General features: G+C 41.9%; 1 protein-coding gene across 1 annotated transcript in view; it reads right to left on the reverse strand.

Annotated features, from left to right (window-relative positions):
- Nucleotides 1-26,437, reverse strand: part of ERBB4 (erb-b2 receptor tyrosine kinase 4) — a 616,088-nt gene that overhangs the window by 25,586 nt on the left and 564,065 nt on the right. Inside the window, exons 21-25 of the mRNA XM_030487261.1 lie at nt 13,131-13,286; nt 10,271-10,346; nt 8,005-8,151; nt 6,002-6,099; nt 3,779-3,949 (exon numbers count right to left, since the gene is read on the reverse strand). Coding sequence (XP_030343121.1) covers nt 3,779-3,949; nt 6,002-6,099; nt 8,005-8,151; nt 10,271-10,346; nt 13,131-13,286 — 648 coding nt within the window. The remainder of the gene's footprint in view (nt 1-3,778; nt 3,950-6,001; nt 6,100-8,004; nt 8,152-10,270; nt 10,347-13,130; nt 13,287-26,437) is intronic.

A 26,437-nucleotide genomic window follows, 5' to 3' on the forward strand; every position in this document is an offset into this window, starting at 1 on the left:
GTTCTGTGCTATGGCATATGAATTAATAGCAGTTCTGTACTATTAAGTCATATCCAAATAGCTTTTCTTCTTCACATGGGAGGGAGAAGGAAGAGTTTTACACAAACCTCATCCAGTGGTGCCTCTCACAGGCAACAAGCTGCAAGGATTCAGGACCGAGGTCACCCTAGAGAAACTTCAGAGCTTGCCTTAGAAAGTAAAAGCTCTTGCTCCTCCTTAATTCCCTGACTTGAAAGCCCAAGCGTGAGGAGGGCCACAATCTCCCTGCTTTCTTCCTGCGGACTCCTGTCCCCCATAGAGCTGCACTGCTGGAACGTTGAACTAAGGCTATCAATACAACACACCCGGAGAAGGAGCACAGTACCCTGCCATCACATAACTGACTCTCACTAAAACGCCAATCAGAACAACTAAGATGGGAAACACAATATCTTTCATCTGATCTCTGAAAATGACATGAAGATCATGTAACTCTTGTCTATCTGTTTTCCTTCACCAAATTGCCTGTCAATGTCCCCATAAAATTTAATTTGCCAGCCACAGTGAACACAAACTACCTAAGCTGTATCAATTCATTTGGCATCTATGGCTGCAGCAGCACTATGATGAGTTTGTGTAATATTAATATTCACTACACCAAACAAGCATAAATCACAAACTTTCCAAAGGAAACACACAGAATCAGACAACTGCAGATAGAGAGCTCTGACAGCATTTCAATTCTGTGTGATTCTTGTAGCTGACATCCATCTGTACTGAACTATACACAGCAGATGCACTATTACCTTAAAGGAGCTACTGTGTGTTTTGTTTTAAATCAACATGAATCTTCACTGGAAGAATAGTTAATGTACCAAGAACCTGAGTGCTTCACAAAAACAAGACAAGTATGTAGATTTCTGCATGGAGAGGAAACAAATGTACTACATCCAGAAAAAAAATCTCTCTGCAAAGGAAACCAAGAGTGCTAAGATGCTATGGGGCTTTTAACTTGACTCCTAGCTCTTCCACCAACACAGTGCTCTGGCATTTCTGCAATCTAGATGTACTCACCTATATGGCAGTACTAGCAGTACGTTTAGGAGGTGCAGAATTATTAGCAAAGCTGAGACTGGAGCTAATCTGAGATGCTGGAGAAGCACCAACATTCTACTATAAAATAATCCTGTAACAGATAGGAGTCAGTCTCCAGTGATACCAGCAAGTGCTATTAAAAATCAGCTGGTTGTTCAATGGCAATTCCTTTGTCTATCTCTTCTTTTGGCCTTAAAAATTACCCCTCTATAAAGAGGATCCTACAATGAAGAAAAACACTATAAAGATGTGTGAAAATACCGCGCTGGGTGCAAACTTTCTTTCCCCCCAGCTGCTCTCTCTGAGGTTACCTGAGTCAGACAGCTTAGTTCAGAATCTGAAAACTTTTGGCAAAGGTAATTCCAGATTTGTTTAAGTGTTAGATTGCTGTATGATGCCAGAGAAAAACTTCCCAGCAGTAGGACTTACTGAAAGAAGGATTCAGTCTTGCCGCTGTCATTAAATTGAATTGCAAAGCAAAGCTCCCACTGACTTTAGTGGTCCAAGATCACAGTCTCAAACCAAGATAGGAAATTGTGAGCTGCAGAGAGGAGGCTTCTCATCAAGAATGTGATAGAGCCTCTCTGTGTGGCAAAAATAAAGGCACAGGGTCTCTTTCTGCAGCTCTGCTGACTTCAAGGGGATCACATATGTGCAAGCAACTGCAACAGTGTGGTTTAAAGTTGGGCAAAGGCTGTGAGAAAGTTTGAGGTTTCAATATAATAATAATAATAATATTAATAATAATAATAAAAAAATGTGTTTGCTTTACATGAATATCCCAGTGAGCACTTTGGCTGCCCAAACAGCACATTCTACATAACTCTTTCAGAATACTACTCTAGGATTTTTGTTGGAATTAATTCCCTCAGCTCTACTGGACTCTTGTGCTTGGCTGGCACTAAAAACTGAGGGCAAAAGGAACTGTTGAAGAGGCAAGTACATTTTCATGCCGATCCTTTCTCCTCCAAATGTGCCCCAGTGTGTCAAGGAAACATGGGTGTGAGATGAATATAGCAAACCTTATGGGTCTGACTCTGCTCTCTCTCAACCCTATGTTGATGTAAATGGTAATATTCCACTAGTAAAGCTCCACTACAGTGATCTACATCAGTGTGACAGCAAGCACCTTTCAAAGGTAACTACTGTCGTTTCCTTTTTTGCTCAGAAGTTGGCAGCAAAGGAAACAGAATCTCTCCAGGGACAGCTAGGAGTAAATCTGACTTATTTCAGACCAACATCAACACTGGAAATTAACTCTTGTCATAAAGAGGAAGTGTCTTGCTTATTGCTAAATCATGCATCATCCCTCCTTCATTGCCTTTCAGTGCAGGAGAAATGCTACGTGAATGCAGCTTAGCGAGTGGGACTACAACCCAGCCTCCTCCAAAGACCTCTCTAGTCTCCTTACATTTTGAAATAGTAGCAATTTCCTTATGGACTTTCTGGATATTATTTAAGATCACATTTTGTCTGTCTTATTCCAGAAAAGCACTGATTTACTCAGGAGAGGCAGAAGAACTTTGTGCAGCGTGTGGTCAGATCACGAATACTGACTCAGTTTACACACTCTTAGCTGGTTTGCTTACCTCTTCCCTGCCTCACATGGTGTCATCGGTTCAGACCAGGTTATGAATTTGGAACTACCTCAGCTAAGGAAAAATCTCAAAAAATACAGAATAAACACCAACATTTCAATGAGACTCCACTTAGTATTTAAAATGGGACTTTCCACTAAAAGGAGCATGGAGAGAAAACAAAGAAACAAAAAAGTCCCTAATTACTAAATACATCTGATGCTTGTGAGAATGTCCTTACACTCCTAATTCATTTCACCAGCTCTTAGCTTTGTGAGAAGGGGTGGACCTAGACTGTTAAAAGGATGGAGCCACGTGCAGGAACAGGCAGAGGTCAGAGCTATGAACAGGCTGCTCAGGAGTGACAAAGACCTCTGGAAGCCTGAACTCATGCCGCTGTCAGAGCTCAAACACCAGGGCTGGGACTGTGCTGGAGCTGCCACTAGTCAGTGGAGACATCATGAAGTCTTGATGAAGAGCTTAGATTACGGCACTATCCTTTTGATGGTTACAATTCTGTGAGCTGAACTCCTCCTGAACACTCTCTGCACCTCAGCTCCCCTGTAAAATGACCAGCATTTCTGCACCCGACAGGGATGTTACAAAGTTCAACATGCTAAAATCTGTGACGTGCTCAGCAAAAACACATGCTTGTGAAGGAGCGCCGTGAAAGCATCTTATACAGACAGGAAAAGGGGCTGGGTCTGAAATTTGGCTCCAGACACAAAAGCAGCATTATCTATATATTCCAGCTGCTCTCAGTTACATTAGTGCCAACCCTGTCAAGACAACAGGACTGCAGGGATGGGAGAATCAGAGCTATGCACTTCCTGGCCAGGATGGTCCGCAACTGAGAAACAACACTGCTTGACTTCACAAGCCTCAGCTGTGCTTTCAGGACAGGCAGTTCAACTCCAGCCTTTGTTCACTCAAGGCTGAACTATTCATTTAGAATTCACTGAGCTACAATGAACAGGGAACCCAGTGACAACATTTTTATAGTGACTCTCCTTACAATGGGAGCTTGTAATTCCCAAGGCAACTCTGGCCTGTGTTTGATTAGTGTACTTAAATCTCCACCTGTGCTTTTAAGATAACCAGTATTTTCTGACAGAGCTTGCTCTTACCCTGTTGGAATCAATTCTTGTCCTGGAGGTGTAGATGGGAGGAGGGATGTTGAAGGCTTGAGGGACAAGATACTCTTCAGCATCCATCATATCTTCCAGGTCTTCCTCATCGAGAAGGTTTTGGAAGAACTTGCTGTCATTTGGGCTTGGGAGCTTCATACGGTCATCTCCCTAAATAGGTTGTAATGAGAGAGGAAAATGGTCAAAAGATGAATTAATTTCCTAAACAGGGAACTTCAGCCTTCTTCATGCCCTGGCAGCCAGGCTGCAGGGACCACACATGGTGCTTTGTTTGTTCTAAAGCTCCAGAGCCACATCATTTGTTTTGATTTTTTTTTATTTTTTACTGGGAATATGATGACAGAAAGGGAATAAGTGCATAAATCAAGCCAAGCCATTTTTTTGGCATTCTTGTGATCAAGCTTTTATTCTTTCTTCTCTCTTTTCCCCATACAAGCTCAGTTTCTGACCCAAGTTCTGTCAAGACCTGATGTATTTTGTGAAATATTTCAGCTATTTGGGGTTACATGGAGAGAGGGGAAATAACATGGAAACTGCTGTGTCTGGACATTTGCTTTGTTTTCATTTGTATTTTTAGGGACTTAGAGGCTAAATTTCCCACTCATCCATATGGAAAGTTCTGCAGAATGTAACAGAGCTGAAAGCAATAAAAATCAAACCAGGGCACAACAGCAACAACAGTGTTCTGTGTTTTTATTGAAATAGCATCTACACGCTGGAGAGGAAAATCAGGGCTGCACTTTGCTTGGTGCTACAAAAGACCACAAAAGGCAGCCCATGCCCCAAACACGTAACAGCCCATAGAAACGATGCAAAAGTTAACTGCATGGCTGAAGAATGGCCTCCCACTCTGCAGGAACTATTAATGCCACATGTAGAATCCAGCAGGGAATGATGGTTGTGCTAGGGGGTGCGTACAGACCAGTTCAAAAGCTCAACATCAAGCTTGTCATTCTTGATTGTATCTGGGGGGAATGGGGAGTCACGAGTCAGAGATACCAGTGCAATGGAGTTACCCTGGTTTCTCCTCAGGAAACACATGGCCTGTATCATCTGCAGGGATCACTGGAGAAGTGTCATGGGATGAAATACCCACCAGAGTATACAACAGGAGAGGGAAGGGCAGGGGAGAGAAAGGGAGGGAAGAGATATTTGGAATAGGGAAACATGTACTGTCCAAGTAGTTTAATCTGATTTTTCCAGAATCACTTGTATGAGGTGAATTTACAATTTAACACAGTGGGGAATACTGCAAGAGAAATTCCACCTTCAGCACCATAAATCCTCTTGATTACTATTTTACTTTTCCAACATATTTTACTTCACCTCAAGTTGAAGGTGAGCAGTGTACATTCACACTGTGCAATAATACCTCATGAGTAGGTTAGCACGATGGGAAATGAAACACCACACATTGAGACTAGCACTAGACCCTAAGCAATCAGGACACATGAAATGGCAGTGACTGTACTTCTGGAGGCTCTTCAGCTAGGAATTCTTATGCCAGTGTGAAGCTAAGGACCAGCTGGATGCATCTCTGCTCTTAATCCATGATGTGGAGCAGATATAACATGAAAATGGATCAAACTATTTCCATGCTTTGGTGTCTGGTTTTTCATCATTACCTTGTTTTAATTTTTCATTTTTGTTTGAACTGCTCACACGCTGGGACCATCCAAGGACCTTACCAAAAAGATGGATTCATTTTCTGTGGCTTGAGTCTGAGTTGTAATAAACACATACACGATTCTAGGCTTTTGCAGAATGGAAGAGTGAAAGGACAAAAATCTCCACATGTGGCTGTACTCAAGGCATACACAGCTCCAGCCAGGTACAGTCAGCAGGTATGGCTGTATTGGTATTGCCACCTGTGAAGCACTACAGAGTCTACACAGCCTAAAGAGGATCAGAGGGAAGCTCCTCTCTAGCATGACAGGTACCAGCGTGACACAACTCCCTGTCTTCTGAGAAACCCTTACATTTAGGCTACGAGAAGAAACTTTCTTATGATCTCAGCAGAGCAAGAAAGTCTCTTCAGGATAATCCCCTGAGAGTCAGTCTAAGCAACTGTAGAACCAAGGAAGTCCTTGGTCTGAAGTAGGTCCACCTTGAACTTAAGAGATTCGAAGGCAACTCCCTGAACAGTCAGGTTTGGCAGACAGAATTCTTGTTGCTTTTCTCTGATGTTGCAGAGTTGCTTACCTGAATGACGAGGTATCGCTGAGGGTCTCGAGCCATTCGAGAGAATTCAGCAGCCAGCTCCTTGAATTTTGGCCGACTGTCAGCATCAATCATCCAGCCTGGGGACAGATGAGATGGCAAAGAAGACAATTAATTGTCAAGGGAAGAAATCATTCAGTCTTTAAAAACACATAGGTTTGAAGTCCTTGATGTCCTTACTAGCTTTGGCCCAAAGAAAAGTTGCAATAAAGAGCCCAGAAGAATGGAAAGCTAGAACTCTATGATGCATCTTAAATAGAAAACATCTGGTCTTGGCCAGAGAAGACTAGACTATTCAACACTGCATGGATTTCTTCTTTGCTCTGAGCTCCTGTTCCCCACTCACAAAACAGAGACACTAACAATGCCTTCTGTGTTTATCTTGCCCATTTGTCTGGCAGCTCTGACTGTGTCTTATTATGGATGTGTCCAACCTCTAATATAATGAATATCATCTCATCTGAGTCTAGTAGGTTTATTACAAAGTTACTACTGAATACAATTTTACTTTTATTGACCTACTGTTCCATGATGACTTAGATTAAAAAGAGCTGTTCAACAGCTCTACAGGATGACTGACCTCGCCTCCACCTTTCAGGTAGTTCTGCAAACTCATGTGTCTGCACCACTAACAGAGACTTCACACAAGGCACTAGATGCTATTTTAATTGAGTAAGGGTGATTCTTTTGTCCTTCACTCTCTAAGTGTAATGTAATGTTATTCATTAAGAACAACAATTCTCAAACCCTGCTAACACTGCAAAACAAGGAAGTAATATAGGTAGTTACCACCAGCAACTAGTTTATCTCAGCGTCAGCTTTTTCTAATGGAAGATCCTATCAGCAGCTTCCCAAGAACATGCTCTCATTTGCCAGAGAGGCTAAATGAAACAGGCCTTCTCTCCTTCATGCTGTTTAACTGAAGAAGTGGCCAACGCAGGAAAAACAACCTCAGTATAGCTTACGAAGAACTTCACACAAACAGAGGACTAAGTATGTACACCTAGGTGTAACCTTCCATCTTCCACAATAGCCCATCTACTACGACTTCCTTTTGTCCACTGAGATCCACTTCATACTCATTAGAAATCCTATCAGATGGAACATTTTTGCACTCAACCAGCATGAACCCCTTGCACTATTCAGACAATTACCTGCATGCACAGTACAACTGTTTTCAGAAGATGTGTTGTTTACCTCTACTATTTTTTTTCTTCCAGTGTTTTTGTATACAAAGCAAAAGGGAAAGGACTATATAAGATGGATGAGATGTCTCTATGTTAATCTCTCCTAAATTAAGCCAGAAACACCAGAGAGATGTTCCCAATTCTTTTTAAATTAGAAACATAGCCTTGGAGGATACTGTGGGTGTAGGTATCTTGGAGATAAAAGGGCATGTACAGACACTTTTCTTTTTTTGCTGAAGTAAAAATATTCATAAATTATTATACTGGACTAAGAATGATAAAAAAATATCCTCTCTGCAGCATTTCTTGTATTAATTTTACTTTTTAGTGTTACTATTGCAATCATCATTCTTGTTACTAACAATAAAACATTCATGTTTTCTTTTCTCAATATTTGGAACCAGCATTTCTCTTCATAACCTTCACTGGCTGGGTATCCATGTACCATAATTATGTTTAATACTATCTTTTTTAACATCACAATCAATTGTCATGGAAATGACAATGGTTTACAATAACAATCATACCATTTTGACTTCACAGCGAGAATACGAGATACAATCTGACAGTAATAAGAAGCTGAGCTAACTCAACCCTTGGTGGCTAAATTAATATCTTTTGCAATTGTGAAAAATGTGTATACAGTATTTGAATGGAATGTACAGTATCTTGGGAAGCTTTTGTTTCGAAGCAGCCTGCCCTATTACCCAGCACTGTCAGAGACCATAGATGCAAATGTTCTAAACCAGTGTCCCTCTTGCACAGAGCACAGGAATGTTAAAAGTGACAAGTACTTACATTTCACCATCACCATATAAACATCAATAGTGCAGATGGGAGGCTGGGGCAACCGCTCTCCCTTCTCCAAGAGGTCGGGGATCTCTCGAGTTGGGATTCCATCGTATGGCTTCCCACCAAAGGTCATAAGCTCCCAGATAGTGACTCCTAGACAGAAAAAAAGAGTGAGTGTTAATGTTTGAGGTCATACCACTCAGATTCCTTTGCAATTTCTTACAGCACAGTATTCTGGCCCAGTTCTGGACTGCAACCTCTTCTTCATTACCAATGCCTGTAAAAACACTGAAGTTTGGTCTCCCATTTAAAAAGCTCCAGAAAATGGTGAAACAGCACTTCATGTTAATTTTCAAAAGCAACTTCACCCATTTTTATTGGTGTAACAAGCAGCATGATAGATCTGAGGCACAAGAGGAAGGTCCAAGACAAATAAATGGTGGTAAAGTAAATGGATGCAATAACAAAAGAATGCATTGTGCTCTTTTATCATATCGAAAGGGAAAATGAAGGGCTGATGTACTCTATTATCTTAAGGGTAAAAAGTGCAGATGTTCTCTAACTTAGAGCATCAATTTCGCACAAAGGTACAGCACTGAGTAACATTATGTCATTGTCTTTGTCTTGTAAGTCATCCACAGCCACTTGTATTACTTTTTTCCTTAAATCACCTGGCAGATTTGAGTTATGATAGTGCTGTGCTACAAAGCCAGGTTTCTTTTTTTGAATAGCCACAGGATTTGTTTTGGCATCAGAGCTGGAAATAAAGGTAATATATCGTAAGTAACAGAAATTGTCCCCAAACAAAACCCAAACTATTGAAAATACTGCTCTCATACCAGTTTCTTTAACTTCTATTTTTATTGCAAAGGTCATTTTAAACACACCTCCAGATCAGTAACCGTATTTTGCCAGCTGTCATGCTAATGTGAAAGGTGATGGGCAAAATTACCATATATATAAACCACATATTTATTGCACCCTCATTCACCTCTTTGTTGATATTCATAGAATCATAGAATCATTCAGGTTGGTAAAGAACTTTAAGAGCATTAAGCCCAACCATTAACCCAGCATTGCCAACTCCACCACTAAACCATGTCCCCAAGTGTCACATCTACATATCTTTTAAATACCTTCAGGGATGGGGACTCAGCCACTTCCCTGGGCAAAAGTGCTGCATCTGCACGCCAGTATAAAATAACAAAGATATTCAATAACTATAACTTGTCAATTGTTTTGGTCTTCTCCTTTCTGACTACAGATATTCTGGGCTTTCTCCATTTCAAATGAATTTCATAAGGGGGGGGCCTGTATTTTTTCCTAAGTGATATAGGGGATATAGAATTTGAGGAGAAAGAGCAGCTTTACACGATTGATTTAATTCTCCTATATTTTTCTCAGCTGAATAGAAGGCAGCAGCTAACCAGTCACAGCAGTGTGTTTTGCTGCTACCCACAGGTAAAAGTGAGTAATGAAGAGAATTGTACACCTTCTTGTTTCAAAATTACATGGCAACAGGAAATGCAAATAGGAGTCCATAGCCCTAGATACTGCTGAAAAATTCCACTTATAGAGGCATACATGAGTTATTAGTAATATCTATACTGGATGAACAGGCAGACAGCCCTGCAGATGTGGCACAACAGCTTGTCTGCATAACAATTACCAACGTTAAATGAACATCTAATTTCTCAAATGTGACTTGTTTTTAGGGTGTGTGGAGTCTGCATGAGCTAACCTGTCTAACCAACTCCCAGGTTATTTGTGAAATTAAATGGATGCTTGTTTTAGTTAGCTTGGAGTCTCTTTCTTTTCTCTCTCATGCTGTATTTGCTCTGTATAACAAATTTCCTTTTATCTGACTGTAGGTACAGAACGTCCCATAAGCCTGAATATGTTTTTTGACATTCATGGCTTTTAGAGTTAAGATTTTCAAAGGACTGCTGAAAATTATGACCTGCAGCTGTATTTTTATGAATCTGTGGCTGAGCTGAAAGAGGCCTTCTTCTGTCATAACAATCAGCCAAACTGCTACCAGACCAGGCCTTATGGCAGTCATCCCAGCAGGGACATCATATTTTAGTGAGCAGGGGAGTAATGCAGGAGACAACTATTGCTGCTTAGAGTTACACATTAAAAACCAAACCAAACCCAAATGCACTGGAATTAACTCCCCTAGGAAAAGAGGGTATCTTTAGCACAGTAACACAGCTTGGTTTAATGCTTTCCAAGAGAGAATTTTTTTTAAAGTAATCAGATGAAGATTTACCATAGCTCCAAACATCACTCTGATGGGTAAATTTCCTGTAGTGTATGCACTCCAGAGCCATCCACTTAATTGGCATCTATGGAAAGACAAGAGAAATGTGATCTTAAAATTACAATATTGAAACACAGTACAGAGAGATCCTGTATGTAAACATCAGCTTCCTCCTCCCTGACTCCTTTTTCAATTGCAAGCTGAAAGAAAAGCAGCACTACCCAGCATAGGAAATGGTTGTTCCTGCCCTCTAGAATGGGGCTTTGCCTCATAAAACATACAGAGGTGAGAAACACAAACCAGTTATCCACAGAACTTCTCATACCACCCAAATTTTACTGATTCAGATGTAGTGGAACAACTCACTTTTTCATCATACCTAAAGAGGTGTAAAGATGGGACCAACACAAAAATTACATCTAATTCCCCTAAACCTGAAGAGCAGCAGAGAAGGTGGAACACAGAAGCTCTTTTGCCTCAGCAGTTTGTAAACCCAGACACTGTTATCTCAATTGCTCTCTAATGAGGCTAGTTAATAACACAGCGTTCATAATACTTCAGTCCACATAATCATCATCAGGGTAAACAGGCAACGGGGAGAATTTACAGTGCTTCATTTCTAACTCCTAATATTCGTTAGGAACTCAGCCCTCCCAGTTCTCCATGTCATTACTGCAGCGAGGGAAGTTGTTTGTGTAAGAAGTCCCAAGTTAGCCTCTGGCTGCAAATCACCCTTGGGAGGAGCTCATCTCTTCTGACAGAGAAGTATGTGCAGGCAAACAGAAAGCTAGGTTTGGCACAAGGGTCTGCCCTTCTGAGTTTGTGTTAAAGTGAGATACATGATGTTTCCTATTGCTGAGCTGTGCCTGTGAGGAACAGTCTTGCAGTCCATAGATTTCTAATGGACAGAAACTTGACAGATTTTTACCTGGCATGGACTTGTATGGGTTGCCTCTAATTTGGAACTATGGAAAATGTACTGTAATAAACCAAAGAGATATGTAAGTGCACACAGAATCTGAACAGATGGTGGGTGTAAAAGCAGAGGATGTGTCTTCATTCAAACCCTTATGAAAATACCTTCCATGAAGTTGACTAATGAACATAACCTATACAGTTCTGGCAAAAATAGCACTCTCTAATAAAGTTTGGCTTAGCATTTGCAAAGACAGTACATCCTCCTCCACTAAACTCTGCAGAAGTATATTGCTTTCATTCCCATTAAATTCGACTGGGTCGTTCCTAATGTGAACAACTGCTGAAGAAGCAAAGCTGGATCGTTCATCACGGAATAACTCAGGTTGGAAGTGATCTTAGAAGGTCTTTAGTCCAACCTCAAGCTCACAGCAGGTTCAGCTATGAGATCAGACCAAGTTACTCCGGGCTTTAGCCAGTCTGCACTTGAAAACCTCCAAGGACGGAAACTGCACCACCTCTGTGAGCAACCTGATCAAGCACTTTATTATCCTCATGGTGAAAAAGCGTTTCCTTTTATCCAATCTGAATGTGTCTTATAATGCTCTCAATACAACTTGAAGCTGCAAATGTTGTCTGGATTTCACAGGATGCTTCTCTGGAACTGGCAAGTGATACACGTGACATGTAGATCTCGCTCCAGAACTCCCAGCGTAGTGATTGGCCTCACAAGTCCAAGACACCACCTAACAGCTGGTTTGCAAGCACCAGCTCACTTTCTGTCATTCACCAGCTGCTGGAGGGAAGGGGCAGAAGGGTTACTGAAGGGGGGATTAGAGGACTCGAAGAATCAGGGAAACACTACCAAAATTCCACCTCCCTTGCCAGGAAGTCTCCTTACTGGGGAAGAAATGGGAAACAGCAGTGACTCCTTTCAAGCTCTTCACCTCATTGACTGAAATGCCAATGTAAACCATGCAACAACATGCCCCGTCCAGGCCAGCGGCCACACAAAGGCAGCAGCCCATCCAGGAGAAAAGCACACACTGGCAGCAGCTGTTTGTCCGAGCCAAGGGCAGAAGTGAGCACAGAAAAACACAGATAGCAAGCAGCCATAAAGCAAACTGAACATTTAGGAAAGGAATGACAGGAGAGGGAGAATCCCTTGGGATTTTATGACAGGTTGAAATGGGGAATTTCAAGATGTTAGGGAGCTGCCAGCAGCAGTATGTACTTACAGCCTTTACTTACAGCCTTCGGAATTTTATAATGCATTAATCCGAAGGCATTAGAAATGAGGTGAGGCACTATATGGATGTTGTGCAGTATGCTCAAAAGTGATATGGGAAAATGCCTGGTTTCAAAATTATCTCAAGCTAGCTTTTTAGTGGCCTAGCATTCAGCTTGGTATTGGAAACTTGGGTGCAAGAAATAGCATACACAGGCTTTTCCAACGTGACAGAAGAGGTTGCTCTTTGCTGAGCATATGTAAACTCTCATATGCTACAAATACAAGCATGTTCTGTGGCCTCCCTTTTGTTTTCTGGAAAATTAGCTGCCTGGGAAAATGGGACTGCAAGTTACTGAGGTCCATACTGACCACAGAAAGGGGCTTGGCAGGAATGCCCTAGAACATTCATCACCCATTGAACTGACTTCAGAAGTCTTCAAAGCAAGACTGAAAATGGAGCATATGAACAAAACCTAATTCTGAGTGTTAAAACTGTTCAGATGATTATATTTTGGCACCTGGAAAAGCTCACTGAGCAAAAAATGAGCAGCTTTTATGTGTGCTGTCACAACACAGTTGTTCTAGCAGACCAGGCTTTGCTAAGTCACTGACAGACTTTCTTACACAGGTAATAGTCCCGTAGGTATACACTGCCCTAAAGAGTAACTTCAGGAGGTTTGTCACAGTGTGATATATTTACTTCCAGACATGTCCAGTACTCACCTTCCCTCCATCAGCATTGTACTCCTTTTCATCCCCTTCCAAAAGCCTGGCCAAGCCGAAGTCAGTGATCTTCACATGGTTTGGCGATTTCACCAAGACGTTACGGGCTGCCAAGTCTCGATGGACAAGTCTCCTCTCTTCCAGGTACATCATTCCCTGAAGGACAAAGAACAGTGAAATAATCTTAATGAGTCTTACATGATTTTTTAGAGCTCCTTTTCACTGGTGACATGTAAAATGTCTGGTTCCCTTACTAGTATTCACAATAAGAAAATGGCCTAGAGGGCAGAAGTTCAACACTGCCCTTGCTCTGAGCAGGAGATGGGATTAGAAGGCTTTAGGTTCCTTCCAGTGTGAATGACTCTGTAAGATTCTATGGTAATTGCCAAAGGAAAAAAAGCAACAAAACCCCACGTAGATATCTCCTTTGCGCCAGCAAGGTTAAAATCTGGAAATGTGAGACAAAGAAAAGAAATATTACTGCCCTTAATTTTTCAGACAGGAAATCTTAAGACCATAAAAAACAATCGATTTAGGCAGAGCTCCACAGAAATTAGGCCAGACTGAGGAGCAATCCCAGCTCTTCTACATTCCAGGCAAGTGTCTACCATTCAAGATGAGTTTTCTTATCCATCTCCAAATGCTTTTAAGTTGGACACAAATTTTCACTACCCTCAGTGGATTAGAAGGAAAACACTTCTTTATTCCAAGTTCTGCAACCCACTTGCCTTTTCACTCCTTTAAAGTTTTGCATGTAGTGTTATAATAAGACACCAGATCAATGGCCATTTTTTCTTTTCATGAGCATAGATATTCTGTTAGAAGTACTTTTGTGAACAAGCCCATCCAGCTGCCTTTAAAGATAAGGTAACACATACTCAAGCTGCCTGGGCTTAACCTTATTCTTACTCTGATGAGAGCCTAACCATCTAACCATCAGTATGGAAGTTTACACAATGCCTTGTAACACTGAGATGAACACCAAAGCTTGGCCTTTTTAATTATATGACACACGAAGGATAGTCAGGCAGGGTTACAAGCCTGTAATTTCATTAAAAGGCATTTATGACATTAACCATCATTATAAGAACCTACAGATGAAATTACACACTTGATAATTACCCTTAAGGTATCTGTTAATATATTACCTCTGTATATTATATATGGTAATTTTTTAAAAGTCATTGCTGAATACTGAAGAGATCATATTATTCTGTAACATAGATGATAATTCAGAAAGTCACAGGCAGTGATTAAAATAACCAGATTACTCAGTCTCATGGGCTGGATTTTATTCCCTTTCACAGCATAAGAAGCTCACATGTACCTATGCCCATACATACCAGGACAATTCGTATGGGTAAACCACCACTCAGTCATGGGGATGGAATGTAGCCCTTTCTTGACAGAAAGTGGATGTCTTTACAAAAAGGATCAAGTGGAGCTCTGAACTGCTGAGGCTTTTAGGTGAAAAAAATCAGGGCAAAAAACTGCTAAAAGGTTTGGAAATCTGTGGGAGAACATTTGGCATAAGCACTGTTTCATTGTCAATGTGGTAGGCTTTGCTGCAGTCAACATGAAGGTGGTTTGAAAGGGGACAGAGGGACTCTGTGGCATAAAGCGAATGGAATTCTTTGTTAAAAACACTGCTAGTTGAAGCAACCACACCCTCCTGCCAATTGCAAATCAATACTTGTAGCTGTAGAACATCAGAATTGTAAGTCTTTGAAAGCATTTTATTTTTTACATCAAATTAAAACCTGTAGAAAAAGGACAAATAAATCTCATAGCTCAAACAATCATGAATCGCACAATAAACACACCATGAAATCAGAAGCACCATGACTTAGCACAAGTGCCATCTGAATAAATCCAACCAGAAAAAGACAATGCAATCAACAGCAATGACACTGTGTAATGGATGAAAACCAGCCACAACAATGGCCCTGTAAAATTCAGATTAGGAATTCATATAAATCCTGTTTCACATCTCTAACACTGAACCATAACCAGAAGGGTCTTCCAGGCAGTGTTAACACTGCTCTGGGAAATCAGAGGACTACAGCAATCTCCCAGTCTCATGTCCCTCCCTTTCACCTGGGGGTCTTGCAGCCTGTCTGCTGAGATGTGTGCAGGTAGGTGTCAACCAACCAGCCTGGACCTGCCTCAGAAAGCTGCTGAGAGAGCACCATGCCAATGCTGTGTTGGGCTGAACAGTGCGTGCACGTATGCAGGGCTTTGCAGGCTTTGTGGAGCAGCCTCTGGCCCATAATTTGCTGAACTTGGAGTAATTCTAATCTTCAGGGTGTCCTTTAAATATACCACACAGTCACTTCTCACATATCTATAATGATACCGGGTCTTTGCATTTTCTGAAAGTGCTGCCCTTGAAGTCAAGGCTGCAGTCATGTGCAAACTGACAGGCACCCTTGTGCTTCCCTCAAACACTCCTCTCCTGCAGCTCACAAACTCTTCTTCCACCTTCCATGGCATTAAAGCACCTCTCTTCGGTCTTGCATCTTGCCTGCAAAAGAGCTCCTCCCCGAACAAAAAGTCTCAAGGTGCTGCTGACACTTCCTTTCTACTTAGCTTAGGAAATATCCCAAATATTTAGAATGAACAGAAAACCATCATAGATTTAACTTCCAATATCCTTGGCCACAAGTCTTAATACTTCAGAACAAGGAGGGGAGAAAAGAAAGGTCCAAATCTGCAAACAGATCTTTGTAGGCACGATCTGAAGAGGATGCAAGAAACCAGAGGATTTGACGGGGGAATTCTGTTAGTATCAGAATGCATTAGGCCCAAATAAAATGGTTGGTTTTAATAGACTATATTAGTCTATTTAAAAGACAATAGACTTTAATAGACTATCAGCACTAAAATGATACTAAGATATTACAGATTTTTTTTGGCAGAAATGAAGAAACAGAATTTGTGTCTCATTAAAATCAAACCAGATGACCTGTACCAAGGCTTTAGGTAATCATAGCAGGAATGGATAGCAAGGAACCCAGAAACATCCTTCACTGAAAGAGCTAAACAATCAAACCCTTAATCATGCCTCCGTGGTCTTATTTACCTTCTCTACATATTTAATTTCCAAGCATTTTTTAAACATGTAGGCTAACACTGAAAGATGTTTCACTGTTTATTCTACTCATTCATTTCCATTCATTTCAATCTTGTGTTATTATTTAATATCATCTTAATAAGACTACATTTTATTCAACCTAACCTCATATTCTTACGAACTAGAAAGATGAGTCATCACCAACCTCAATACTGCTCCTAACCAATACCACACTTGGTTTTCTTTTCCATCCAGAAAGGACAGAAACAGCTGTTTGTGTATTGTTGTACTCACAGTTTACTTCACCTCTGTCAAACAAGCTGCTTGGGGTTTTTTCCCACCTGCATTATCTGCAAAGCTAGAAACAATGCAGGCAGGGTTTACAGCTACAAAACCCTCTGCGGGTCCACGATGTGCAGAAATGTAAACCCTCTTTGGAATTCCCAGTGTAAACATGTTTGATTTTCCTGATACCATATCAACAAGTTTTAAAGGTGGATGGTGGAAGTATAAGAGAAAAGGCATATATATGTATATATTTTCAATAAATGAGATAATAGAAGCAGAATGAAACCAGTCTAAAACCAGGAATCCTACACTAGTCACTGTAGCAGCACTGCCTAAACATACCCTATGCCAAGAATCACCATTTGAAGGCATTTTTGAACCTGGCAGGAGAAGTGCTCGATGTTCATCTCTAATCTTTTTACATGACACAGAAGAACGATAACAAAAAACCCTCCTCTCTGCATTACACAGCTGGTGCCATCAGCACCCAACAGGCCCCTGATCAAATACCAACAGGGCAATTTATGAGCGTTACAAGGCAAAACTACAAGTGACCCCAGACTGTGACAATGGAAAAAGATCTGTTTGTAAAAATGAGACTTGAAAGCCCAATCTGAAAGACACTATGCTGTGCCATTTGTGGTGTGATCTGTGAGCCTGGGGAAATGAAGTGCCCTTCAGGAACTGTCCAAATCAGAGCTATGCAAATGCCATATAATTATCAAAGTATAAAATGGCCAGATCGTAAGAAACTCCATACTTTAGTATATGTATTAGAACATCTACAACAGGGTGAGACTTTAATGCTGAAACCAGCAAGAGGAAAAAGTTCAACCTTAAGCCATTAACAATCAGTTGTCCCAGTATCTCTGTGCCCAGATTCATCTCACGCAAATACAAGAATCAGGCATGGCCTACCTGTCACTGATACCTCCTCATCATAGTCATGACAGAGGTCTCCTCACAGAGAATGTCATTAGAAATGCAGTTACTGCTAGGATCCCTTAGCATAACGTCACTCCGAATCAGTGCCTAATACTGTTAAGAAGTCAAACAGCTACTGCAAACAGCTAGAACACAGATCAGCTGAGGAAGTCCCTTTGGAACTTCAGGATGAGTAAGGAATACCATTTTATCTTTCACAACTGCGCCTCTTATCCTCACCTAGTACCAGAGTCACTATACCTGTGCTACAGGGAGCTTTACTTAGACGTACATAGCAGTAAAACTGCCTGTAGCCTGGATCCCTTCTACCCGTGTGATATGTAACTGTGACCATGTAAATGTTCCTTTCAGAAGCAGACACACATGCCCTTGCCAGGCTTCCACTAGTGTTAAAGGTCTTCTATTCTTGCCTACATAATTACTAACCTGACCTGCCCACATGTTTATACATTTCACACAATGCTTGCAACAGCACCAAGGAAACTAATAGCAATGCTGAGGGGTAGAATAATAAGCCCAGACGGCTTTATTCAAAGAGGGGAGGTGGACAGGAAAGATGTAGATGGCCACTAGGAGCTTAACACCAGGAAAAATTACCTGTCTGTCACTTTCTGGCCTGGATAGTTTTCTGTGTAATAGCCAGGGTGAAAAGAAAATCAGCAGTTCTACTTGCTGAGGTGAATCCTGCTCTCAACCCATCAGCTTACTCTCAGAGCTGGCTTTAAAATAACAGAGAACAAAAATTACCTTGTTGAATAGACTAAGTTTGTCATTAAGAGCTATAAAAGAAGAAAGTCTTTCCAAATTTTATTGTGAAGTGTTTGTGAAGTCTCTGGGACTGTAGACAGACAGATTTGGTATGGTCAGTTCAGGCATGGTCAGGTAGGCTCATGCCTCACCATGAGATAACATGTGCTGGCAACAAGCTGAAGTGGGACAGTGGAAAGGAGATTTTTTGTCAAAAATCCATGGGAGGAGAGAAGACAGGGAGATGGGACACCTTTCTGATCCTTCCGAGCACTGAATTGCAGTAGAAAGTATCAAATAAGGTTCATAAAGTATTAGGGTTTCCAGAGCTGCAGACATCTAAAGGCGGGCTGGGGGCGGAAATAAAAAAGGGATTTTTAAAAAAAGCAAAATGGAACGAAGCTTTTCTGGAAAGTCATAGGTTTGTCCCCTGAGATCTCCTGCCTTTAAGACATGGTCATAATTTGCTGCTTTCTTACTTTACTACCCGTGTTATTTTCTGCTGCTGTCATTTGTCTCTCAGTTCCTGAGGGCGGTTTCTGAGCACAGCCTCCATTTGTACAGCTCAGAGTGTAAGAGCTGCATTCACTTTACTGGACTTTCCAGAGTCCCACCTCCCCACTGAGGATGCTTCTGTGCTTGTTTCATGGGTGGCAGCTGTCGTTCAGTAATGTCCAACTCTTGGAATTGCATAAGCCTTGTCTGAAAGCTCTTTCCATTAGGTGCCTGTACCTCATTTCCAGGAAAAAAAGGTATTTATTACTCAGGACACAATTTAAGCAGGTATGCATGTTATTAAATCCAAAGTCCCTTTGGGATAATTACCAGAGGCGAACTGAAGTGTGTTGAGTCACTACCTTAAGTATTTACATATGTCTTTGCACAATGCAAGACATCATTTTGGCAAGACAATTCCAGTTAAAAAGAAAGTACAAAAACCTTCACCTGCCCCAGCAGACAGCAGATAATCCTCTTTTTTTTTTTCAGTATGACTTTTTGCTGTATTCTATAATAAACATGATCTCCCTAAATAGAGGGAATGTTGATGTTATCCCATGCAGAAATGAAGAGCAGCCTGCCTTCCACCCACCAAAGCCAGCACACATGGCAGACTCATCAAACGGGTATGAGAAGGAAGAAAATTTCAAGTCCAACTCAAATCTCACAGACATTAATCTCCAGCCTTGGAGACTGCCCTCTTTTCATCCTAATAACTTGAGCTAGCTTAATAACAGGAATCACTACAGAAAGCCTCAAATGATCATCTTTTCCCCCACTTACCCCATGGAAAAAGTGTAATTTTACCTGGGGCTAAATATGCTTTCAAGGAAAACGCAGTGCCCTTTGTTGTCAGGAGCAACCTGCATCATCTAAGTAGCTGTTACTCCAGAGATAGCTGTGGGAGGGAAAAACTGCCACTGCTCTGAAATACACTGACTCAGCTGCAGAGGTGTGATTTGTTATGTAGGTCTGCTTGGGAGCTGGGACTGGAGGTCATCTGCACAGCTGAGGAAAAGCGAAGGATGCTAACAGTGCAAAGCTGCCAGACTGAGCTGGGGACTCACACCTTGTGCTGTGCACCACGTGAGCTGCCAAGGCTGTCTGAAAATGTCCAGAGCTCTGCCAACTCCAGTAAAGCCGGCAAGGGAGGCTCATTCCTGCATCCAGGGCTGTGGTATAACTACAGATATTTAGGAGTTAATTTCCCGTTTATATGGGGTAAGTTAATACCTCTCTTTTTGGTAAAGGATAGACAAGGGAAAGCTTATGCGAAAGTAACATATTTCTTCCCATCTACTGTTCCCTTGACTAAGCACGTTCTCACTTGTGCTCCCCCCCTCCAAAACCCGATTTACTGCATTGCTGAGCTATGGCCCAAGACATAAAATTAAAAAGATGCTAAGGCATAACACGTCAAAACAAAGTCAGAAAGCGAAAGGGAAGGGAAAGAGACTACAAGGTAAAGTTTAGGTGAGAATTACAGGGAAAATGCAGGCTACTCCAAAGTGACAGGTGATTCATAAAGGGAGAAAGAGTAGAAAGACATGAGAGGAGAAGCAAGTTCATAAGCTTAGGACATTTCAAGGCTTGACTGGACTTAGCAGACATTTTGACGGGCCCAGACCCACTGTAATCCTAAATTAAAACCTCAGGAGTGTCTTCTAACATCTATAAAGCACAGAACTCTCTGGTTCATAATTCCGAGGTTGTGGTGTCCTTAAAATGAAGCTCTCTATCCTGGGGGGGTGTTGAAGTTCCTCGGGCATCACTAGAAAGGGAGTTTGTTCCACTGTCACCACCAAACATGTCCTTTGTCTGAAATCCTGGGAAGGCTATGAATCGCCTACCTGGCTCCCTCAAACTATGCAGATATCTAGATTAGACTGTGCTGAACATAAAGAGTTTGTGAAGTGCTTCATGTTCTTCTGATGATAGATACTACATAAACATATTAAGCACCATAAGCAATGAGATGCAAAACAGTTATTTCGATACTGCCCATACCGCATGTGCCTCCGAGTTCTGGTCCCACATACAGTCACATCTGTGCAGCTGCTACATGGGCTGTTTAGGACAGGAGAAAAATTAAGAAGTTTATTCCTAAGCATGACATTCCTGAGGGAGCTGAGGAGTTGTTTCTGATCTCCATTTTGTAATTGACTCAAGACTATTGCCACAGTGCTTCCTTAGGACAGCTGGGTGCAGGTGCTCTCCTATGCCATATTTAGTGCCTTTAATGGACAAACTGGCTTATACTGGCTGTGTTACCACTTCGGTCAGGCCAAGTGTCCCAGCCTCCCGGGCTGTGTGAACACAGGCTACATTAATCTCCTGCAGTACCTTCTCCCTATTCCCAAAGTGCTCAAAAGGACAGGGACATTCTCCTATAATCTCTGAAGAAAATCACAGCTCAGCTTACAGTACTCTGCCCAAAGAGATGAGAGACATAACATAGGACACAGTAACCTGGGTAGAGCTTTGCAGCTCCTCTCATACCCTCACTAGGCCAACATAGATGTGATGCACAAATATATATTGCAGCAGAGACACACCAAGAGGCTTTCTGACCCTCTAATTACTGCACAGGACCAAGAGCTGTAATAGGAAAAACTTTATTAAGGGACTTATGGTTAGAGAGTCATCCCCAACACTCTGATAAAGTACTTAGGATCTGATGCCTCCCTGCTTGCTCTGCAGTATCTGCTGCTCACAAGGGCTTCTGAAGGTCAGTGCACAAACCAGCCAGGTGTTTTCAAGAGACTGTCCTTTGGGTGCATTGCCCCATGTAGGAAGAGAAAAAAGCAAGGCAGAAATCTACTAATGGTCCCTGTATTAGAAAAAGATTGGTCAGACTCAGATTTCTGTTCCACTGCAGGGACACCTTTCCCAAGATATACCACAGGGCCTGGGCTCCGTGAGTCAGAATTTAATGCTTGCTGTAGCTACTAATGCTGACACAGCTCACCTTTGTTCAGGAAGCACAGAAGTACTCGGCACAGTTTTGGCTGCAACTCAGCTATGCGTTGCCAACACCTTTTTCTGTAAAAGAAGCCTTTAAATAAGAACCAACTGCCTAAATAACAAACTTATTACTGCAAAACTCTCCTTGCTGGGCCATAAACACTCATTGCAAAGTAACTACAGTTACGAGGCTGGCAGGAATACAGCCCTTATGACAAAGACTGCAAATTACTGTTTCAAAAGCAAATCCTAGTAACCTGTGCTACACATGCCAGCAGGAGGAACGTACCTATCCTCTGCTTTGGGGAATGCTCAGAGACTTCAGGTTTCAGCTCCCAGTGGATCAGATACTCCTGGAAAGTGTTTGATGCTTTTCAAAATGGCAACCAAAGAGAGCGGTATCGGCGCATTAACGATTTGAAAGGGCTTTTTGAATGCTGTTCTTCTCTCTTAGATTGCTCCATCTCCTTCCTCTGAAGAGGCTGACAGGCTAAATGTGTCCTATAAAGGAGCTCCCAGTGCAACTTTAACAGCGGAGCTGTGACCAGTGCTTTCTTAATATTCTGTACTTATAAACTGCCCACGAGGGAGATAACTTGGCTTTCACGAAACAAAGCCTTTAGAGAAGCCTGGGCTTGGAGGGCCAACAGCATACTAAACAAGGGGCTGCCTTTCCTCCATCCCAGCCCCTGACCTCTTGCCAATACAATTACAATTGGGAGAGTATATTGTGTAGTGCATTCCCTCTCTCCAAGAAAGTGTATTTAAAATGGATTACTTCTGCTCCTTAGGCGGGCGATCAATAGAGATGTGGACTGCAATAAGTACAGAGGTGTCTGTGGGCTGCAGCACTTATCCTCTGTGTCTCTTCAGAAATTAATTAAAAATCAATGAAGTGTACAGCCTATTAATAAGGAACCTCCAGATTAACAGATACAAGCTCAGCCTTGCCTCAGGTTCAGAACAAATGCAGCCCCAGTGCAAACACATTAGACGTTCTCCAGCACTTCAAACAATACCACAAGAACTGTGACCTTTCATGGCTACGCTCTGCATCTGGCTGAACTGCAATATTCTCAACTTTATGCACCCTTAATAAATTCTGTGCTATTTGTTTCAAGTTGGTTAAATGGGATAATTTCAGGTAAGCATTTACAGGCTTCATGGTTACTGTGCTGGCTTTCTATAACATGGTCTTATGACAAAGCAAAATCACCACCATGAAGATGGGATGCAGCAAACATCTAACAGAGGGATCAGGGCACTTTGTAACTCGTGGAGGTCACTCTTGGGATTTAGCAATAACTGACAAGTTCACTTATCTGGCTTCTTCAACAACAATCTGAAGACTGAACCTTGCAACCTGATGAATGCTTCATTTCTGTGAAAGATGGAATTTGCCTGGGTTTAAAAGCAGCTGGGCAGGGGCTGGAGAAAGGCATTTTTGTTGCTGGTTTCTGATGGCCAGGACCCTCATCCCTACTACCCCTCCACAGCCCAGTAGTGTTAGCGTGCAATGCACAAAATACAGAGCAGCTTGTAATATACCTAGAGCGGCAAGCCCAGGTGAGGGCTTCTGCTGAGCAAAGAACAAACAGCACATACCCATAGAAAGAGCTTTCCCCTACCTTCCAGGAGACAATATTCTAATAAACCCCCCACATATGTTAATAAACATAGTAATATCATAATAAATAAAACATATAATAAAGCAAGCTGTGCTTTAGAAGGAGAAACTTAAAATGACTTGTCCAAGATCACTGTGTTGGGACAGAGGCAGGAGCTGCTCTGAGGTCTCAGGAATCCCTGGTCCAGTGCAACACTTATCTTAATTACAAACCCACCCTTTCTAGACAGTTTTCTTGGGAAGTAAGTACTGACCCTGTAGCAGATAATAATTTTCCACTGGAAGTGCACCGATAAACTGACATGTCATGCACTGGATGCAAAGGATTTCCCAGTGTTCACCTTACATTGCATATTATGGTAATAAAACCTGTGACAAAACAGGTCTTTATTCTGTGTACTTGACTGGTTCAGATGAGACAGTAGTTTTGGACAGCTGAACTTTTTATTCTCCCCTTCTCTTGGGCAGTGCCACCAAGCATAAAGGGAACACGGCGGTGGCTGAATACTACTTGTGTGTTCAGATTAAAGTCCTACAAGAATTGCATGCAGCAGCTCTTTGCTTTGCAAAAGCCAAAGAAGTACACAGTTCCACTGATCCCCCTGAAATGCTTGGGAAACAAAGTTTTTGACCTCAAGACACATGTTCCACAGGGCACTTTTGGTCCAATTAAAAGCTTTCAGCATTATCTGTGTTCACGTTAAATTACACATGGATGATTTCCTTTTCTCAGCAGACAGCATGACCGGGGCTGAATTTCTAAGGTAGGCACCTTTACTTGAAAGACGCCCTTGAAGCACACACAGCTTCGGGCCTCTGTCTGACCACTTCAAATATAATCCATTCAGTGTAAATAGGAATACGACAGGACAATGGAAGCACTGCTCCTAGAAACCACTGCTTTCACAAGCTATTCCACTGCAAGGGCCACTGGGCTCTGCAGGAGAGAAGTGGAACAAGGGCATATTTACACTCTCCTGCTCCTATTTTCTTCTCAGGTGAGCAGAACAAGTAGTTGGTCTGTATGACGGCTTCTGCTTAGGACTGCAATATTGTTCTACAAAAGAAAATATTCTGAATTTATTCTAAATGCTTTTGATACTCTGATTCAAGAGAGTTCTTGAATAAATTAAAGCTTTGAACTTCCAAACTCTGTTGCCACTAGGTTTCTGAGCGCTTCTTACAAACCCACATCACAGGTAACCATAGTTACCTATTTCATACTTATTTTTCCCCCCCCTTTTCTAATTGAGAAGCTTATGACAGCTGACAGAGCAGGAGAGGCCAGTCACATAAACAGAGTGTGCTAGCTGATAATGGCTGGAGAAACCTGCTAAATAATCCATTAACCTTATTCACTAAATCCAGATGAATGCTAGAGCAGGGTGGGTGGAAGGCAGAAATGTGGTTTCAAGAGACACATATTTCCCCCCAGCTAAAACGTCACATTATTATTAATGGTTCAGAGCATTGCTGTGTTGACAGTGAGAGCCCACAGAGTGTGAGTCAAACTGCCACTGTGCCCCACCACTTACGTGTATTCAGTCTGAATAGCCTTTAGCGTGTGTGTGTAGGGGTTCATCATTAAATACAGCCTGTCACCTTTTTCTTTTTGCTTCATGATGCTGAGGAGGATGTTTATAACACACATAATTTATCCAAGAATATATAAAAGGTCCATATGCTCCATGAACGTATGGAAACAACAGCCAGTCACTTTGCGCTGGCAATGGAAGGGACAGCTGAGCACTGCCCACTGCACTGGGATGCACTGCCCACCCCCTTCCCTGCTCCTCTGTACTTCAGCTCAATTCCATCTAGACAGTAACACCGATTCCATGGAGATGTAGAGGATGAAGAGGATGTATAATAACCAAGATACACTGAGAATTCCCATCCCTGGCAGTGTTCAAGGCCAGGTTGGACACAGGGGCTTGGAGCAACCTGCTCTAGTGGAAGGTGTCCCTGCCCATGGCAGGGGCATTGGAACTAGATGAGATTAAAGGTCTCTTTCAACCCAAACCAGTCTGGGATTCTGTGATTCGAAGTGGGGATAATGTATCCAAGGCCAAGTTTTGACAAGCCCTCAGATTACTCTGTTACAGGTTACTCACACAAAATACAGCATAATTCTACCCTTACGGTATATGGACTCGGATAATTATGGAGCACTGACTGCACTAATATTTTGTGCTGTACATCAGTTCACTCATTCTGCAAAGTAGTTCTACAGTTTTACCAAGGGATCACAATCCTACACAAAGGAGAAACTACTTTTGAAGTTGTAAATGCTTAAAAAGAAACCTTCATTATGTCCTCAAAGCAAGCCTGATTCTTCTTTTTGCCTAGATCCCAAAAAAAACTGAATGTGATTTGGCTCAAGATTTCAAAAGCCAAATTAATTTTGAAGGTGAATCCAAGCACTGGAGGTTTCAGTTCTCAAATCTGAGAAACTTCTCAGCAAGTGAGGACTGTTTTAATTGATCTCTGTACACTTTCCAGCTCCAGCAAATACTTCAGTTACAGCTCCGGTTTTGTCAAGCTGTCTCTGGAGCCATGGATGCCATGATTTATTCGAAAAGAAAGAAAAAGACTCATGACTTTGACATCTCAAGATCTGAGCATGTGGGTGGGTGAATACATTGGAAATGTTGTGAGCTGCTGAGCTGAAACAGGTGACCTGCGGAGAACAAAGAGGAATCGGGGCAGGTGTATTTCCACTGATACTAACATTTCAAGTGTCTTAAGACTCAGTTCCTGGTTCACTGAACTTAAAGGGAGTTCTTCCCTTAATTACAACTGAGGCAGGTTCGAGCCTTCAGTTGGTGCTGCTATCACTGCACAGCATGCAAAGCATGTTGGAAAGGTTTTTAACCACTGGCACAGTAATTCATCGGGGGAACAAAGGCAACCTAATACCCTGGGCTTCTCTAAAATCCCAAGTCTCTTTGAGAAGACTCCCGTCTGACCTTTCTCCCCAGGTAGGAACCTAATGGCTTTTTGTCTTGCACTCTAAGCTACAGCCATGAATTCTTCTATGATTTACAATGACAAACTGCTAGCCCTGGTTATGGAATATGAGTGGGGCATTGCCTGGATTAGCCAAAGGCATTTTAACAGGAATCAACTTCTTCCTCCAACCTGTGACCAAGACATTCTGCAGAC

The sequence above is a fragment of the Strigops habroptila genome, chromosome 5, assembly GCF_004027225.2.
Source record: "Strigops habroptila isolate Jane chromosome 5, bStrHab1.2.pri, whole genome shotgun sequence".
NCBI lineage: Eukaryota > Metazoa > Chordata > Aves > Psittaciformes > Psittacidae > Strigops > Strigops habroptila.